The 21053-nt window shown below is 41.5% G+C and overlaps 1 protein-coding gene across 2 annotated transcripts in view; it reads right to left on the bottom strand.

The window, feature by feature from the left end:
- Positions 1 to 21053, bottom strand: part of PKHD1 (PKHD1 ciliary IPT domain containing fibrocystin/polyductin) — a 4356595-nt gene that overhangs the window by 71193 nt on the left and 4264349 nt on the right. For both annotated transcript variants that reach the window (XM_069605754.1, XM_069605755.1), the window contains one exon: positions 9235 to 9393. In XM_069605754.1, the coding sequence (XP_069461855.1) occupies positions 9235 to 9393 (159 nt within the window). The remainder of the gene's footprint in view (positions 1 to 9234; positions 9394 to 21053) is intronic.

Genomic DNA, 21053 nt, shown 5'->3' with positions numbered 1-21053 from the left:
CCAAGATGTGGGCATTGCAACGATATAGAGACAATATTCATCAGGACTCTACCTCTCCATGCGCGGCCTCCAGACGTATGGGGACACTATATCCACCATATGCTAACATCGCTGGACTGAAACTCGGTTGGATATTCCTGGTTTTCCACTTCTTTTCTAGACTTCTTTTCGAGTGCTAGCTACTGATTGAACTACAACTGCATTGCTTATGAAAAAGTTACTACTCAAAGCTACAGAGGGTGAGGAGGGGGGTTCAGACACCACGTTGCGTATTGTTGTGATTTGTTGTTGAAAATTCAAAAATAAAGTTTGAAAAAACAAATAGTGATCACCTTCTAAAATGTACAACAGCTAAATCAACAGCACCCAAAGACATTACTGCACGAAAAAAAAACGTTGCCTTACTTATAGAAGGTTCACCACAGAACTGACCTTCACTCCCCTCAGTAGCCAGTACATGCCAGTTGTAATGAGACCTTGCACCATGTTCACACGACCATGAACAGGAGCCTCATACATCTCAGTCCTCTGAAAGCATTGCATGACACTGTTGATCAAGCCATCTGAGCAGGCTGCTTGACATATCCCTTTTTTTAAATCATTTTAAATCATCTTCCCAGGAATGTCTTGTTCTCTTCAATCATTAGTCAGGGTGTATGCAGACCATAGTAAGCCCTGATTGGTTGCGTGAGATCCTGACAAGGGTTAAAATTGGGAATCCCTGCTCCTACTTACCCATGCAAGAAAACACCATGTGCATCTCCACAATAGCTAGCTATTCTCTCCATTGCCATTCCTAGACACACTAATATCCATCACACTGCCTGCCACCAAATCCCCTGCAATCCACACAACCAAATCCACATAACACTCATCACAACAAAACACCTACAAGTCATAAGCAAGATCATCAACAAAACAAAAACGCTGCCCTCAAACTTCAGGAAAAAAATAACAAAGACAAAACAACGTTCAAGATTATCAGTCTAGCTTCAAGCATAAACACAGCAATTCACATTGTGGATGAAGGTGGACTTTGCCCACTGGTCTTATTCAGTTGCACTGATGCATTTAACACATTCTACCATGAAACTCAACAGAAGACCTTCGTCATATGCATAGGTTTGATGAAGCAACACTCTTGTGGTTCCCCTTCGACCTTAGCAACGAGAATCACCTTATCCAGATGGGCAAACACAGATCTCAACAACAATGAATTACATGTGAAAAATTCCAAGCCTCCACTGTTATATCCAGGCTGCAACCACCATTATTACCCTCAGAACGCTGAGGTGATGCATCCATTAGAGCTGGTATAGCTCATATATTCTTAGATATCCCAATGATGGTTAAATGCTCTCACTCCTCACAGTCCCTGCTGCCAACTCCCCCAACCTCATTAATGGCAGAGACCTCCCTCAGGCCTTTGTACCTGTTCTTTCTGTGCCCTCCTTGCTCAAGTCCTCCTCCAGGTCCCTGGGATCACATCTCCTGCCTGCTGCCTCCTTCTCACAGGCCCGGTCAGACATCAGACATTGCTGACATCCAAGAGAGCCGCAGCCAATTCAATGCATGTACACATGCAGATCCTCATTAAATAGAGGGGTAAAACGCAACTAATGCCCCACAACCACCAAGACAGATTCATCTCAAACTGCACGTCACAATAGTTGGCCTTAAATGCCTGAGCGCCTTGACTCGATCTTCAGGGCTCATAACATTCAGTCTTCCCTCGGTCTGGGTCTATAAACTTAAGTAGAATACTGAATCCCAATCTGCTCTTTGGCTTTCACTGTTTCCAGCTGTCTTGCAAATCAACAAGCTCGGAATTCCTGTTAAAACTCCCTTTAATAGCATGGATTACAAGATTTGTTCTGTGATTTGTAGACAGTAGGTAATGGGCCTGGAGACATGGACAAGCTCTCTCAGGGGAAGCACAAGATGAAGCGTCTCTTTTTTCCTCCTGCACAAGCACCAATAGCGCGACAGCCCTTACCAATGGGCTCGACGGTGTGCTAGGAGACCTTTCCGCTTAGTAGAGGACCTTGCCTTTGCCTTGGGACCACTATCTTGACCGGTGGTCACCTACCACACAATACAGACCTCTGGTGCAGACTTGAACACTGTATTGGGGCAGCCATTAATATATTGAGCAGGGTGGTAACACAAGAGCACAAAAGCAGTAAACATTGGCTTTCCAAACAGCACTACGCCAAGAAATAGGAGGACATATGCTGCGATTAAAGCTGTTCACCAGTAGAGAGTGAGTCTAAGCACTAGGTCCTGCAGGGTGAGGCAAAATCACAATCAATAATAAACAATGAAAGCAATAAAAAGAGTTTGTGCTGGGAGTCTTTCAACAATAAATAATCGATGAATGTTATACCTGCGTGTAAGTGCCTATCAGATAAGCTGGTTGTTTGATTCAGTTTATTCTATCTGAAGGTACTGTGAAGTAGTGCCTGTTTTACTGGCTACGCATCAGTAGATAGCAATAACTAACTCTGCAAAATTTAATAGAATTATTTTTCTAATTACTTTATATTGGCCTTTTTTCGACAACTGTACACCAATTGAAAAGAGTTGCAGCAAAGTCTTTTTCACCGATAGACTCATCATTGGTTTATTCTGGCGTCCCTTCTTTGACTCCATTAGCAAATAGTGTACAGGCCTATTGCTGGGCTCCTATTTAGCTTAAGAAGTGCATTATACCTGTCAACGCAAGCTCTCTGTTCAGCTGGCAATTCCTAGTGGTAACTCCTAATGGCCGTAGAACTTCAGGGTACCGTGACTTTTCAGTTATGGCCTAAAGGCTCTGGGTTTTCTGTCTAGTACTTGAGAAATCCATATGCATTGCCACATGCAATCATTTGAGTCCTTCCCTTTTCTCGTGTTGTGGCTTTTGCATTGCAAGCTTCCTTCAGAGCTAGGCATTCAATCTATGGTAATAGGTTTTAATCCCTACCTGAGTGGGCTCAGCCATTTCGCCTTCTGAGGGCAATAGATTAAGAGCCATCACCATGGGTGCTAATAACACCTTGTAATACTGCACTTAGAAGCAAGAGGAATGCAGCACGAAGCACTATATAAAGTTGATCAAATGTACTTATTAACATAGTTCATTTTCTATCGTCTCAACACCCAATAGCCTTTATGATGGTCATTGCAATGCTCACAAAATGCAATGAACATGTTTTCATTTTTGTTGAGAGCCACAAACATAGAAACATCAAAGTGCCTACTCCCTCAACCACCAATAATATGACAACTAAAACCGAGTACCACCACTCCAGAGCCACCAGGCCTAAATCTCACTAGCAGTGCTCTGGAAACACCACAGCTAATAAGAGGTGATACACTTCCCTACCAGACAGTGTGGAACTAAAGGAAAAGCACTGAGCATGTGCCTGGGTCTCAGGATGAAGCCATCCCATGCTGAATGAGTTCCTGCCACTCTGAGCAGTGTCACTTTCACGTGTGAAGGGTAGGAGCATCTCAAAATCCAATATCCCCAAAGAGCTGATAATCAGAGCCCCCAAAGCCATGTTCTCCCTTTAGGGTCTGAGGAAAGAGCCACACACTCTCTAATGGACAAACAAAGAGAAGCTGGATGCCAAATTGCACGGGTGTCCACGTGGGGAAATCACAAGTGTCAAAAATCTCAGGAATCCTTCACGGGAACACGTTGGGATATCAGAGACCTACAAACCAAGAAACAACTGTTGACATCTCTTACAGCAGACATGGAAACCAGAAGAGCTGTGACGTACCTCTTTGATGTCACCAGCCACCTGTATATATGACACGGCCATGCGACAGAAAGAGGGCATGCCAACATTCTAAACATGTTAAAACGGAATTAGCACTAAACATGGAGTGGGACATACCAGAATGCTATCTAAAAACAAAAGATGTCCGCCATCTTGCAGTGGAGAAACCCCATGTCTTCTTTCTACTACAACAATACACTAAAGGTCTATCATGACCGAGCTCATATGAAGTCACATATACTATCTAACTCCCCATTCAGTGAAACAGTCCTGGAACACTTTATTTTCCCTGATGCCCCAGACCCAAACAAATCCTGCCACCCAAGAGCTAAACCAGCAAAATGTCACTATAATGGCGTTGGCATCCGATACTCAGGCTGAAATTCAGTACTCCTTGAACCAAGCAGCCAGACTGGTCCTGATGAAGAGGCATTACAATGAGTGACAATGCTTTGCCAAGTTTGTTTCTTGCCTTTTCCCAAAAGGCATGTGTAATGAACAATCACAGCCCATGTTGCCCTTGCTTAAGCAGTCTATGTGTCCAGGTGAAGGCACTACAGTAAGGAGGGCAGTGCTTAAAACCCGCCATCTTAAATATAAGACGCGTTCATAAACGTGTTGGTCTTTTTCAATGGCAAGAGTCATTACTTGCTAAGTCAGTTCAGAGCCTGTGTGCAGGATTACAAGTGAAGTGGAAATGTAGACACATGTGTGTCTATGTCTATCTCCCCGTTGACCAGACATATCCTAATTAATACCCAGTAGTCATAATAATAGCCCACATGTAAGCCAGCACTGAGCAGGCCTAATATTTCTAAGCGAGTGACTGATATATTGTATTACTCATTTCCATTCCTGTTCCTTGTGGTTATTACATTTTATTTATACTTTCTCGATTCTCTTAGGGGCAGAAATTAACGTTAATAGCTTTGTATTTCTCAGAGCGGAGATAAGAGCTTACCGCTAACGCGATGCAGCACCTAGGACTTCAGGGTATGTTCTGGAGTCATTTTATAATTTCTACTTCAAGGAAACAAATGAAGATGACGTTTTGTAAACATTTTCCCACAAATTAATGAGAACAAAAAAACAGGTGCATGCGATTTAAGCTCAAATTTGTAAAACTTGAGGCGTTTTCCATCGCTTAACCCGAGTTATTTAATTTCTGTTGAAGAAGTGGAGTTTAGCCAGAGTGCTGGAAGCAGGTTTCTGATATTCTAATGAATAAATCAGGCGGCTTTGAAGAATTAAATAATCACCCAACTATTTTTGTATTTGCAAGCAATATTTAAAATATCTGAAAGGTCAGCGCAGAATCTAATTTATATTTACCTGTCTTTTAGCATTTGTTTGCAACTCATGCCAGGCTAAACTGCTCAGCTGTAGAATGTGCAGCTTTGAAAATACTAACCATTGCATGGTGTAGGAAGCCTCATCCGTATCATGTTTGTAAGTGCAGAGGTTTACTCCTTTTGGTTTTAAAAGGTCGAGAAAAGTGCGGGCAGACACTTTAAAGGGCCGACTGAAGTGGACTGGTGCTGCCAGTGGATTAGTGGCACGTGCACTGTTCTCGCCTTAGTAACAAGTCATGTCTACTGGCATTGCAAAATCAGTGACAACTTTGTACAAATCCGCAGATCTTATCCATAGTTCTGTAGAGTGACACATTCCACAGTTACAGAAGGGACATAGCTTGCTCTTTCAAACAAAAATCATTAGGCACATGCACATGCTGGGAATTCGTATTCCGTTTCCATGCGAGATACATGTGGAAGGCCTGACTGCTGTAAGCTTCACAGCCCCCTAGGGGCCAAGGATGAGCTCCAGATAAATAGATGTATAATCCGTTTCCCCACCTCTTGCCCCAAAGTCTGCTAGACTCGACTACTATTCCAGACGATGCACAGGCGTATCAGTGACGCTTTGAAGTTGATATACAAAATGTAAGCCACGTCCCCAAATAAAGCATAGGATGGTATTCTCTGAATCGTGCTGAATAATGACCACATTAATTACCACTACCATACTCCTGTAATCTACACTAAACTGCACTAACCCTAGTCCTTTTCTTTTTTTTTTTCTTTTTTAGATGGGATGTGTTTGTGATTAGCAATTTAGCGACTTAGTCAATCAAATGTGCTTAAAACACATATTCCATTTTTTTTCAATATGGCACTATGGTCCTAATGTTTTCTAATCTGATTATGTGACTACACATCACTTTGTGATACCACAAGAAGAGTAATGCTGTTGCAAAATAGTCAGGTTTATCCTGAGAAATTACCAATCGGAATATACACTGGGGCCTCTGTGACACTGACACTGCACAGAAACATTCTTTAGAGATCCACACTGTTAGGGAGAATTCTCAGAAATGCACTAATTCCTCTCCACCTTAGAAACCACCAGCTCGTTTGCTGAACTTTGGGACTTTGCACTTTTAATTCTTTTTGTTTCTGTTGGTTTCTGGAGTCTGACAAACTCCATAGGCATCTTTTTAAATGGTGTCACACAGCACCTTTAGTGCAGTGACACAGGAAAGTCTATTAGATTTCCCAAGGTTTAAATACCTGACTCTTGGATTAACTACTGTTTCCAAGAGCAGTGAAGTGAAATTGACTTTGCTGTACATTGTAACTTTCTGAACCCAGCACACACTATCTTACAATAGGGTGTTGGAGGAGTACTTAGTAGCCCCGTTGTCTAGCTTCTTATGTAAAAAAATGTATGTTACCCTTACACATTTAATGGCTGGTGACAGTGGTTACTTTTTACTACCGTGTTGTGTCTTTACCACGGGCTGCATTCGCAGCTACAGTAAAGCACCAATGGTTGCCATTTTCGTCAAAATGGCCGGTCTTCTTTTTTTGCCATTTATTGTGGTTTTGGTCCTTCTTGAGATTTACTCTGCGCGCCCACCCAGGTTTGGTCCCTTTGTTCATTTTGTCTTTGGCGGTTTTCACGAGTGAAACCCGCCTCTGGCTCCAGAGTGTCTAGTGGGGCCAGGAAGTGAGGGAGGTGCCCAAAACTCCCTGTGCTTAGTCTCCTGGGAGACCTGAATGCACTCTGTGATGATTGGCTGGCTGGCTGTCTGGCAAGGACAGCCACCCTGCTGAGTGATTGACAGCTAGGCTGCAATGAATGGGAGAAACCTACATAAAAGGCTTTTTGGCTGGAAGTCAGAGTCGACCACTGGACGAAGGAATCCGAAGAAGAACTGGAAGAAGGTGCCTGCTGCAACTCCTGGACAATTGGTTTGCCCGATGAAGCCCTGCTGCTGTGCTGAAGCTCCAGGTTCACCTCGACAGAGAAGCTCTAAAAAGACAACTTCTACCCTTGAGTTGGTGAGACCAATCAACTCCAAAGTAAGCCACCTGGACACTGCTAGAAACCGCATAGCCAACTAGAGGAACACCAGTTTCTGTGCGATGCTTTTAAGTCGGCCAAGAGCTCCAGGAAGATCCTCCGGACTCGCAGGAAGCAGGACTGACCGAGCCTGAGCCCCCTCAACAAAGTGAGGTACCCCAGAAGCAAGGAGAGTCCATCTGGGCAGCCAGGAACCACAGTGTTGCTATTTGCGGAAGTCCCAAGAAGCTGAAACACTGAATTGCCACTTGTTTGAAAGTTGCCGGTTGTGATCAGTAACAGTCCCGTTGTGGTGCAGGAGTCCCCAGAAGTCCTCCCTCTTGTCCCCACGACTGAGGCCCAGGAACAACAGATCTGCAGAGCTGCACAGGAACAGAGGTCACCTGCTGCATTTCTTCTTCAAACCAAAGGTACTATAAAGTCTCAGAGAACTTACCTCTCACTGTAGATTTGCTTGCTCTTCTACTTCACAAGTCTCCCGGCTTGTGGCCCTACATTTGATTCTTCTTTCTTCAACAAAGACTTCTAAAAACATTGTGCAAAGACTTTTACTCACCTTCAAGAAGTGCTCCAGTTACATTGATGTTTGCCCATTGACATTGGCTTAGTCTTGGTTCCCTGAATGACTCTTCTCTCCTCTGTGTGGTGTTGGACCTATCCATCCAGGAAGGGGTTAACTTACTCTGCATTGTGGAGTTCAAAAGTGATTGCCTGATTAAAGAAATATTTCAGATGTCTTGTTTATTCTGTTTAATCTTACTTTTTACACACTCTCTGCCTCTCCTACATGTAACAGTTCTATATTAATGACTACAGGTTTCCTAGTTATATATGTCACCTGAGGATGTAGCAATTGACTATGGGTCATGCCCAATGGGAAGTTACTGAATCTAAGAAACCTAAGAGTGTGGATTTTTTTAAGTGTATTTGAGTGTTGCTTTTATATTGTTCCTTCTGAAGAAGGCTTGTTTAAATGACTGGTAAATGAATTCATATTTTTATTTTTATCAAAAAACCTTGATTATCAGTGTTTATTTGAATACCTGTCACTGTGAATTTCCCTGTAACTACATTACTGCTCACATTGACCCCTCTTGAGATAAGCCTGGCTGCTCAGCAACACTACCAACCTGTGTCGTTCAGATTCACACCAAAGGTCAGATCCTATTGCCAGGAGGCTAAGGTTGTTGTAGTGCACCCTAAGGGTACTAACCCAAATCTCTACCTAATGTACACTATGGTAGGTAACTTTGATAATACCTGGCAGAACACTGTTACTGAATGACTGCCTCACTCTGATGAGAAGGTTGATGGCTGGAAGGTTAAGAATTAACCTCACCCACTAACAACAGAAACCCTGCAGAACATGGTTTTTCACCCTGACATGTTATTACAGAAGGGGAATGACCTTATGCAAATCAGGCTTGGTCTCACGCTAAAGGTGGGCACTCTAGCCCGAACTGCTAGATATCACCCCTCCTGCACAGGAGCACATGCAACGTCAGCCATGTTTCGGCCTCAATGATTTGCATTTGCACCGCTTCTGTGATAGCTTGGCAGGCAGAAGCATGATGGCCTGGAGGATTGCCCAGAGCTGTGCCCATGGTTATGATTGAGTGAAAACTTTCCAGCCATCACCGTTTGGTTTTGGAGGGAAATTTGAAATACATTCAGTATGTTGTTCAGAAGATCTATCTCACCCACTCAAAACTCTCCATTCAGCAAGGATGGCAGTTGGTCTGCACTATGACTTATGACTGAAAAGAAATTAGATGAATCCAGATAAGGACACTAGACTTGGATCTAGAACATTCCTTTGGTCGTTTTAGCTGAATGTATACATTTGGTAGACCACTGTCAGGCAGTTTAAAGTGCCTCTATTGACATGCAATGTATGTACCATTACTCAATGTATGCATGTTTGCTTGTCTGAACTGTACATAAACATACATTTTCAGGACAGGCCCCTTGCATCAACATTCTCACAGCCAACAAACAACACAGTCAATGTGGATGATCAGATTTTAAACTCCACGTGATCATGCTTCTGAAAACTTCACACATCAAATATTTGCTACACGAATACAAAGACACTCACGTTTATTCTTGCTTTTCTGTAATATGCAGATGAGAAGAGCACACAGGAAAACAGCAGAAGTGATGGAGCCAAATACAACGGCCTGTATTGTGCTTGAAAACATTCTCACGGGGCCTGGAAAGATGGTAAATTGACGGGATTCTGCAGTAAATTTGACCCCTAAATAAAAGATCGGTGCATAATCAGAGTACATACACACATAAGACCGAAACTACAACATGCATGACAAAAACGAGCCAGGTTCATACAGATTGTGATTTCTCGAAGTTTGTATTCATTGATGGATATTAGTCAAGAGCTTACTTACTGGATACGGTTCTAGAAGCTCGTAGAATATCGATAAAGATGATAATTTATTTTACAGTGGATTTTGAGACAATACATTCCAATATGAATACAATCGAGTGATTCCAGGTTTCAGAAATTAACAAAACCGAAAAAGAGTGTACATCTCCCAAATGTTCTATTAAACATGTAGTACTCGCATTTAAGACACACATAAGGAACTGGAAGAGAAGAGAAGAAGACAAGCCATGTCCATTGACTACTCAAAGATATTTTAATTTTGCAAATGACAATAACTCTACAAAGGTAATTAAACACAGTCATCCATTATGATCAAAATGCATCAGTCCTCACAGCACTGAACTCTCTCATATGTTGCCACGGTACTTATTTCTTTTATCTACTATAGAGATAGTGTTATGCCTGTATACACTATTTGGACAATAATATTGTTCCCTTGAAAGTCTCCCCAAAATGTACAGGAAATTTAGACACGTGTAAACAATGAAAGTATGAAACATTTAAACAATGGAAAATATTAGTTTGGGCACATTTAAAACGAAATAGAAAAAATGGTATACTTTGCAAAAACGATAATTCAAAAAATAGCAAGGATAAGGAGTCATAACCAAGTGGTAAAATAAGATTAGGATAATTGAGTAATTTGGGGAGAGGGCGGTGTCCTCTTTGAAATAAACAAGAAAGGAAAGTCAAATAGTCGTATACTAAATGTAATGAACATTCTTTTATAGAAGAACATTTTGTTTAAACAATTCCTTCAAAGAAAATGACCAAAAAGCAGTTAATTATACCAGACTACAAAACCGAAGCACACGTTCTCGATCAATTCAAATTCCAATAGTAATGTTACGCAGAATGAACACTTCATCAGGACGAGAAGCTGCTATTCCGACAGTGTGTCAGAGTTTGACTCGGCTTAAGGGAAAGGGTGAGCTGGTGCAAAATCTGTGGATTGTTTTGCGAGTGTAGTAGACCTGGGGCAAGTTGGGAAAATCTTTTCTAAGCGATTGTTTGGTTGTGTGGTGCCAGAGGATCTTTCTTTGCAATTGATGGCTTCATAAGCTAATTGGAGGGTTCTCAGGGGAAGCCTGCTTTAAAGCAGACTACGAAACACTGCAAAGTCGTGATTGCTCTCACATCATTTTGACATTTGGTTGGAACATTTAAAATTCCTCCCACATGATTTGATGTAGTACATTCTCCATACCACTTACAATAAAAAGCTTATGTGAATCCAACTCTAAAAAGCTGAGGTATATAAAATATGATGTTTTTATTGTTGGTACCATAGTTACTCAGGAGTTGATTTGCACAAAATAAGCATTACTCTCAATTTAAAGATGTACAGAGCGATTATATTGTCATGGCTCTCATGAGGATGGCAGAGTGATAGAAAAGTGGCAATAGAACAAGGTGGTCCAAAGGTCTATGTGAACGACCAGCGCAACTGCACAAATGTTAGAAGTATGAAAAAGGCAGCGTTCAACATGAGAGTGTGAGGGTGCCCGGACCAAGGACCCTCAATAAGAAGTAAGTTAGTTATAATCAGTGAACTGCGCCAATAAATAAAATCAGGTTGATTACTAGGTACACTAGTGATAGTAATGAGGTGTATGCTATACTAAAACGTCATTGGCACTTACTCCACTTAGACAAGGATCTCACCAAACTATTGGAACCTAATCCAACGATAGTTTTTAGTAGAGCTCCTACTCTTAAAAATCTTTTATGCCCCTCTTTCATGGCACCAGTACCTACTGTTAGAACATGGTTAGATCAAGGTCGCGTGAATGGGTTTCACAAATGTGGGAGTTGCAACATTTGCTCACATGCATTTGAATCTGAGGCATTTGATTTTGGTACAACAGGCAAACATGTTATCAATTCATTCATTAACTGCAACACAAAATTTGTGGTGTATTGCATTATATGTGTTTGCGGTTTATTTTATGTAGGGAGCACCATTAGACCACTTAAAATGCGTATTCGAGAGCATTTGGCTTCTTTGCATAAACAGGATGCCAAATATCCACTGGCATTACATTGGCAGACTTTACATCAGCTGGATGACTCTAAGGATTTTAAATTTATTGGGTTGTCTCAAATACGTCCATTAAAAAGAGGTGGCAATATGGAACTTAGACTTAGACAATTAGAGGCTAGACTTATTTGTAAACACAGATTAGTAAATTGTGGACTTAATTCCGATCATGAATTCCATGTGTTCTTATGATTTAACTTTATATTTATAGTTGGTTTGGTGCCAGCGATACTTAGGTAGCTACACCTGTTTACCGTGCTCTTTTTATTACTTAATTTCTATCTTGAATATCCAATTGTTTGTATAGTTTTGTGATTATTAATGGGTGTGTGCGGCTGAATACATAACCTGTGATAACAGATTTTCATACACCGCCAAGATTAATCTCTTCATCATCAGCTTAACAAGTGCGTTTTATGCATTGTTACTTTTCAACTTTATTATTTTTCGACTGTATTATGAGTTGCAAGTGGATATTTGGTGTATAGCACCGACAGATTGTGTGGTTCACACATAACCTGGATTTATAATTTTTCGGCAGTCAATAATATATTACATTTCCCCTTATTTACAAGTATTTAAATACAACCGCGTCAATTTTTAATTGCGCGGGCTCTTTAGATGTTACATATAATCTGAGAATTGATCTAATTAACAACCGGCTCTTTTCCTCACCTAACATGGCCGCCGTGGGATGCCTTGTCTTGTTGTTGCCTATGCGATCCAGTTCTCTATTTAATTACACGAGAAGCATTGCGCGCGTGCGCTCTCTTTTTGTACATTGTTGTTGCCGGAAGGCTGGTAAGTAGTTTGTGTGCTCTTTCGATATGATTCCTATGTTGCAATCAATTGATTGTATTTAACTAAGAGCCTGTTTCCTCTCTTTCTTTTTGATAATTGTCCAAATTAATATTGGCAATGGATACGTGACTCGTCCTGATTTGGTTGGTTGTTGTTATCTACGCGCAACATTTCCCCTTTTGGATGTGGATTTTTGCAGTAATTAATTAATGGTCATTGCAATTGCAAGTAATATCAAGGTAATCACAATTTTCATTTTATATTCAAGGTGGGATAATTGGTTGCTTTTAATGCACATGACAATAGATAATTTTTGTTAATTTATCTTTTTTCTGTATAGTTTCCCTTGGACAAGGTTCAACGGTAAATATTTAGTCAGTTGATCCTTTTAGCTGGTTTAACAAATTATGTTATCTATGGTTGGTTTTCCACCGCACACACCTAATCTCTTATTATGTTATGTTTTTATTCCTTATTGGATTGTAACCGGATGGATCCTCTGTTAAAACGGTAATTGTCTGCATGGAAAATGATTTATATTATATTATGTTCCCTTTAATTTAATGTCATGATGTCCTTCTCCCTTGCTACCCCTTGATGTTTGCCCAATTGACATGATGCAAATCCACTAATGTATGGGCTACTGGTTGTATAATCGTTACTATGTACAGCCTTTGAAAAAGAGCTTTGCTCGAAACACGTGTCAGGCTGTGGAATGGAATTAAAAACATAATTCAATTGTTATTGTATTACTCTTATTGGCGCAGTTCACTGATTATAACTAACGTGATAGAAAAGTGGTGGTAATGTAATTACTACCACCTTTACCTCTCTGCAACATTTCGATGTTGGCCTTGGATTGGAGGATTTTCCTCCAGCATCTTTCTGGAGATAAATCTTTCCAATTTCTGCCCAGAAATCGGCAAAATCATTGGAATTGCCACTGACGGTTCAGCTGAAATCCCCATGCAGTCCTATGGACTCCAGAAAATGGGGACTAGCTCGCCTACCGCCACTTGTAGTCCAGCGGTTAATCCATCGGATTAAGCGGCGGTAACAGTCATTCTCTTTGTCGTTATTCCAGGAGATATACTGCCAGAATACCACCAAGCTCGTAGTGCGGGTCATAGTCTTTACCAGGAGTAACTGTGATCTACTCCTGACTTACAAAAAGCAAGCTAGGAGTAAGTCACAGTTACTCCTAGTAAGGTCTTTGTGAATCAGCCCAAAGGTATGGAGAAGTACATTTTACTCAGAAATATGCCTCTAAAACATCTTGTTCAATGCTTACAATTAATTATTGTTTTTGAAAGTATCTAAATCTTCCTCACTCTCGCTCTCTTAGCCCTCAACAGGATCCTGGTTTACTCTCCAACTCGCGATCTGAGATATAATCCACAGAAGGGTCCTGGTCTGGGATATATTATATATATCCCAGACCAGGGATCTCCTCACTCCTATCTCCTCACTCCTTCCAAGCAAGCTGTGAGCTTAGTCTGTGACATTGCTCTGTGATCACTGAGCTATTTTATAAGAAGGTCGAATAGATTGTTTTCTACTATTCCATTGGATTGGTTGCTCCCCCCTTACTCTCCTTGATTCGCCATTCTTTGTGTCCCTGTTGGTTTCTCCAGATGCATCAGGTCCCACTTAGGGCCCACATCTGCAATGCTTACTTCCTCCTCTACCTGGATTGCCTTCAATCTGTATGTTTCTACCTGCAGCAAAGGGTTTAATAACCCAATCAGCTATTTTGAAGTCATGAAAACGTTCTAGATTAGTCACCCAGTTCTTATATGTGTGTACTCTGTACGTAGGATGTGTGTTACCTAAGCGGACTATAAGTGGTAAATGGAGGACGTTTGTGAGTTCCATTTCTCTGGGCAGAGAAGTGGGAACAAATGTAACTCCGCTCTGCCAATAAACCACTCTCCTTCTGTCAGTATAACAGTAATTCCTTACAAAACCAAGTTTCAATGCAGCCACTCTTCAAAACCCACTACAGCACAGGTTCCAAAACATTCATGTCACAATGCTTCAGTTCATTGTATCAATAGATTCAAAGTAAAGGAGAGTCTGGCTTTGTGAAAGACTTCAGAACCTAACAACACCAGGGACAAAAGGATACTTGCATAACACTTAAAGTTGTTGGGATGTAGCACTGTTGTTCTCCCTCTGGGAATCTTCCATACAACAAACAACCTAAGGCAATTTCAGAGTTGTCTACTGTGGCAGAAGCCATAGGAATGGAAAACACTGTGTTTTACAGATAGTGCATGACAGAACATAACATGACCTACTTAGAGAATAACATATGTAATAACTACTTTCCACCACTATCCAAAATTCAGGAATAAATACTGAGCTTAGGGCCATTTAGGAACGTGCATATGTAATGGATGGGATCATACAAAATAATTCCGAGTCCAAATAACCGAACCAACTCAGGAAGATGGCAAATTACTGTTTAATTAACGATGATCTAAAACAGGGAGTTTACAACGAACACCAACGGACATACGCCCAGTTTCTCTCAGCGATCTTTTCACAAAACATAGCTTAATATCAAAAATACATCAGAGGTGATGTCATACTACGTGGCAATAATGAAAAACCTATCAAGGGTCGGGATTAGCTAAGTGGAACATCTAGGGATACTTTCTATAGGAACTAGGATTGTGATTGGCTGTCCATTATCAGGTGTACAATATATGTCTACCTTTAAAACATGTCATATTCAGAAACATTAGATATACAGTTTCTCAATCGGTCTTTAAACTATCAGGTCCTTTGTTATATGGACTACTACAATTGGTTGACATGCTGGTGCCAGTTCTGGAACATTTGGTTCACTTAGCAGCATATAAACCCAGACCCAGGTGCAAGGAGATGGGGCATGATGCTATCTCCCAACACAATTAGCCCAGCATCTCTCATCGCCCATGCCGTCTGCCATGAAGATTGTCTTTGAACTTGGCCTTGCAAAGTATCCTTGTCTACCAGAATACATGGGAGTGTGAGCACTCATTATCGTGTTCTGGTACTCCAAGTTCAAACTCTATTTTCATCTTTGGCTCACGTGACAGGACCCACGATTTGGTCCATTTTGCAGGTTTTAAATGCTTTGAATGAATTAAACTTGGAGTTCTTTCTTTGCACATTAACAAGGGATGATTAATCCTCCACACGTTTGCTTTTTTTCCAGAATAGACAGCTGACCATGGCTGCTTCAGTATTGACTCCAGGCCAGGCAGCCTATTCTTGCAGCTCCACGATTCTGCTCATTCTTACTGCGACACAATTTTCCCTTCCCGCTTCATGGGTCATGGCTTACTAAATTCATGATACCGATGTCCAGCTTCAATATAATGGCAGCTTCGACTGCGTACTAATCACTACGTATAGCTAGCTGCTATGATGACTTAGTCTACCCTGCGTTTCAGCATCTGTACATTTATTGAATGGCTGATTTTCTGCCGCACTTTGTGCACGTGTAATCGTCTTTTTCATATTTAAAAGTTTACTTGATTCTTTACTTTGTCATTAGTTTCTTTGGGAAATGTCTCGTGCACTTGCCACATGCTGGCAACTACTTACTTATTGTTATCATGTAGCCATGTACTGCACTTTCCCTGCCCCCTTCCCATGCACTTGCGCAATCTGAATGACACCTGGCCTAGTAGGATCACTGTCCATCCTCCCTATGTTCCCCTCCCTTGCCTCGTCGCACCTTGAAACACTTGAGTATAGGCACGTTATAAATGCCATATCCTATCATATCATATCCATACATCCTCTTCAGTTAGTATCTTGGGATGCTGTGCATACTCTTTGCGACGTCACTAGCTTCTTTTCTTGGATCCACCTCAAATTCCTTCAGGGAGTTCCTCCCTTAGGTTGTCATCCCTTTGGGGATACATTTGTTAGGGTTGTGTCACTGGGTGTCTTCTTTCAAACACATACCGCTGTTTTGGCACAACTGCTGGTGTCAAACACGGCACAATCCCAGGTCTCCAACATATGGGAGGAAGGGGGGCAGGGTTTCCTGCAGAGGCATGCAGCTGCTCCTCTACAATGCAGTACCCCAGTGCACCAGTTTGGATGGACCTCTGGAAGCTGCTGCATGACCTACAGTACCCAGAGCGAAGTCACTCCTTGCATGGACCAGAAATCCAAGGATATCTGAGGATCATTATCCATGGATTCCCTGAAATTATTTGACTGCCATCCATGGGAGTCCAAGTTTATATCAGTGTGTGATGAATTTGAATGAGCAGTACCTCGAATAAAACATACTTTACACTTATTTATATCCTCCACGCTAGCATGCATTTCTTCATACACACAATTTCAAAATAGTGAAAAGTTTCCTGAAGTGGTGCTATGAGTACAATCTTTGGTTTTTCACCTGCTCGTTGCCGAAATAAATTGTTTCAGAGTAATGTGATTCACAGGGCCAGGAAGAGAGTATCAGAAATGGCTGTAACAAACACATTCATCAACGCCAACTTTGTAAGTACTACAAAGACCTTTTGTAACACCAATATTTACTTAGATGATAACATGCTTGTAGTTATGAAAACTGTTGAGATGCTACACCGAACTGATGACCAGCAGAAACTGCTGCTGAGAATACCTGCACTGAGATGTGGTCATTTATCAAGTCCATGCGCAACTTTGCATGTGGAGAACGTATTTGACTGCGTGCTGTAGTAGTACCTATTCCCATTGCTCAATGAGATGAACTTTGGTTGAGTCCTTCTGCCATGCATTTTAAGTGCTATAAAACAGTACCTCCGAAAAATAACCCAAAAATGGCCGGCTGTTTGACCTTTACACACTGGATTTCAACGGGACTCTGCAGTAGTTGAAATCCTGACATCTGGGCTTTGTGATTTAGGAAGTGTATTGCAAGTTAATGTTCTATGCAGAAAGCATGCTCCACATCAGGTTCAGATCTGAGCATACATTCATGGGGTTATTAACATGCTATCCTCCTTCTGGAAGGTCTCTGGCTATAAAATGAACAGGACACAGTCAGTCGTGGCCCATCTCAAGGGAAATGAGTAAGGACCACCTGGTAAAAAGGGATTATGTGGTACCAACAGCCCAGATGCAATATTTTAGCTCATCTTCACACTGAATATGTCCACCCTGGTAGTCCTGAACATCAACCATTTCATTTCACAGTTCTAAGAGGATTCTCAGAGTGGGTCAAGATACAGCTCACCAACAAAGCTAAAATCAGCATGTCGAACATAAATGCTTATCAATGTTTTGTTGAACAACTTCCTAATTGCATACCCAGACAGACATATGTTGAGATTTGATAATCTGTGCCTAAGGGGAATTACAAAATAACCAAATCCTTTTTCATTGCTTTTAGGCGGGTTCACCTCCCATGCCCACCTTTTTCTGTACCTAATACATTTCCCCGCGCTCAAAACCACTATTCCCACTCCCAACCTATTGTATTTAGTTTTTTTCAAATTTAGTTATTTTATAATTCGTTATTTTCAGTTTGTTATTATGGTATTCGTTATTTTCTGATTCATTATAATCACTGCATAACGTGCCTAAGTACATGTGGCGGTCCAGTTGAAAACACCAGATATCACAGAACATTGAAAAAAGAATAGGCTTTGACTACCCAGGCCTAGAAAACTACCACGGCCTACATCCTCCACTAAGACTTAGAGTTGCATAAGTATCTTGAAGTGGGTTACGCTGAAGCAGGTCATGCTGCCCATTATCCCACTTCAAGTGGACATGGGGTGAAATGGATTCCCATGAAATTGACTTTGCCCAAAAATGTCAAGAAGGAGAGGAAATAAAGGGTGAATATAGGCCTGATGTGTGGAGAGACCTTATGGTTGAATGAAAGGATCAGTATAAATGACAAGACCCTGCAGTGATCACAGTGCATGAAAAGACACATCATTCACATGAACCAGGTCTGGATCTCTGACTGTGTGGTGCCAAAACTGGGAGTTGAAAGACAAAGACCTGATTCTGAGCCTGAAAACTACAGTGCTCTGAGCTGTGTACTTCAAGTGTCAGCAAGGCAAAGAATGGTCAGGGAGAGGGAGGCTGGCACATCAATGTCCGACAAGCAGAGTTTCAACAACCAAGAGGACACAAGCGGAACACTGGAGTAAAGAACTCATAAGATGCAGGGAGTACGCTACAGAGGACTGACAGATGCCTCATGCTTGTTCAATTGAAACTAAGTTTAAGGCTGTATTTTCTAAAATGTCAATGCTGTGTGTGAAGGATGGCACATGTTGATGGAGATGTGGAATGAATGAGGTGGGATGTGAGTATGTTTTCAATCTATGTCCGATCACCAAATGACCAGTGGAGAAAAGTATGTGTGAGGATGAAGTGGGAGATGCCATCTGGGCAGCAGACACAGGTGATGTGGTTTGTATCACCCCTACCTCCAGGGCCTTCCCTGCACCCCGAGGGGAGTGTCCAAGACCCCCAGCAGGCGCTTTGATGGGAGTAGAGGTAGGAAAAAGCATGTACCTGCCACTCTGCAAAAGTAAGGAGAGCAGCCAAAAACCCTTGCAGTAGGGCGGCTGCACTCAATTGCCAAAACATGAGAGGTTTACCAATGTCACATTACATTTGTATTGATAGCACACTGCTCACACCATCTAGTGACCCTTGGTGTGTATGAAAATATACCCTATATAACACATCAATACACAATAATTTAAATAGATGGCACACACTTCATTTTTATGTTCAAATGCCTCTGATAACACTCAGTAATGTGTCTAACACGCTCATATAAACAATGCATATTTTATTTATGAGAAATATGTAATAACAAAGATTACTATTATTATTGTCAATATGCAAAACACACTAAAAATTCAAAACATAATTAATGAAAAAGCTGCAATAATTGCCATCACACCTGCCTTGAATCAAGACTAAGACTGATCAACCTTCTCCAAGCAATCATAGTCACCTTAAAAACCAGCTACCTGCTTCACCAGGTAATGCTAGGTCACCTCACAAATCAAGCTAGGGAGTCTTCATAGAAATATCTGCCTCACCAAATCATGATAGGCAATTTCATACAAGCACCTGCCCACATACCTCAGTACCTTTCTCAATGTGATATTAATAAAGGGCAAATGTTCTCTCCTACTCACTAACTGTAGAAGGTAGATAGATGAGAGCTGGATATGATTGGATGCCTGAATCAGTTTACACAATCCACAATGCCAATAAAGTGGCATAAATATCAAAAAACAACTTATCAGAGCACCATCAGAATAGCATACAGACTGTAGCCCATCCAGAACAGGGCCTAATCTTTTAGGTGGTGAGCTGATGTGCCTTGCGGAAGAAAATCAAAAACATTCCCATGCAACTAAATTCAAAATCAAAGTTCTGCGCAATAAAAAAAAGTCAAAATGTTGGGACTCATAATGCCTTAAAACAGCCATAAATCCAGCTCAGTGGCCTTAAAATCGAGATAAAGAAGAAAGAAGGAGTTGGCTCCTCGCTTCTGAAAGGCCTCTGTCTTTTACCTCTAGTCTTCCAGCCATCTATGCCTTCTCCTTGTCTTCATGCCAGCCCCACCGCCCTAAGCCGCTGCATGGGCTTTGAGCCTGGTGTATTTATAATCAATGCGCAGGCGGTGTGACCACCCATCATTAACAAGCCCAACCTTCAACAGACTAAAACTGTCCTCTGCCTACAACCACTAAAGTTGTCTACCAAGAGGGGAGGAGAAGACTTGCTCCATAGCAGTGGTCTGCAAACAGCATCTTTCCTGTGCAAACTATAGCAAGGACAACCTTTGCCATCCAGCAATAAATATCTTTCGAAACAGAAATATCAGCAAACAACATCTTTCTTGGCAAAAATGGCCGTGAACACAACATATTGCGGCAAAAAGGCTGTGATTTTTCCGCCGCAATCCGTGTTAAAGATGCAGGCTCACCTACGCGTTACCCGGACCCATTACCCCTACTCCCCTTAAATGGTGTAATCGGGTACACCTTTAACGTGGCAAACCACAGCATTTTTGTCACGATTTTATCACTGCATACCTAAATAGTTTTGGGGTCAGGTACAAAGCATTAAGCTCAGAAGACCCACACTGAGGCCTGCCCTCATTAAGAATGTCCTTAGCACTGTCAAACTATCCTGTCAGAGGTCATGTGATTTATAGAACTTGATGGTCAGGCAGGTTATAATGTGGCTTCCACTACTCTCAATTGGGGATTTCTGGAGTTAAGCAAGTGCCCCTTCACGCATCAGTATCAGGTTTGGGAGTGATGAAAGTACGGCATTGTGAATGTTCATCGGAGGAATGCTTTTTGGTCTGGGAGGACAGCTCAATGGAAAGGGCTTTGCAGTGGAAGCACGGAAAGGTGCTGCAACATGGGTTTGATACAGGCTCTGAATGACCTATAGTGTGGCACAGTTATTTTGGTCAAAGAGGGCCAGTTGGACGAGTTACGGGTTCCCCATTGCCATTAGCCAAATATCCTTTAAAGTGCACTATTTATTTGCAAAAATCTTTACCAAAAAAATCTCTTTGGGTAGTAGTACTCAAAAATATACTCCCAAAAAGTAATGCAATTATCACCCATGTTTTCATAGGTGCCCAGGCCAATTTTATGTCCCAGTCCAGCACTGGTTCCAT

Source organism: Ambystoma mexicanum, chromosome 4p, assembly GCF_040938575.1.
Source record: "Ambystoma mexicanum isolate Mex_15411 chromosome 4p, UKY_AmexF1_1, whole genome shotgun sequence".
NCBI lineage: Eukaryota > Metazoa > Chordata > Amphibia > Caudata > Ambystomatidae > Ambystoma > Ambystoma mexicanum.
This window is presented reverse-complemented; position numbering and strand designations above follow the sequence as displayed.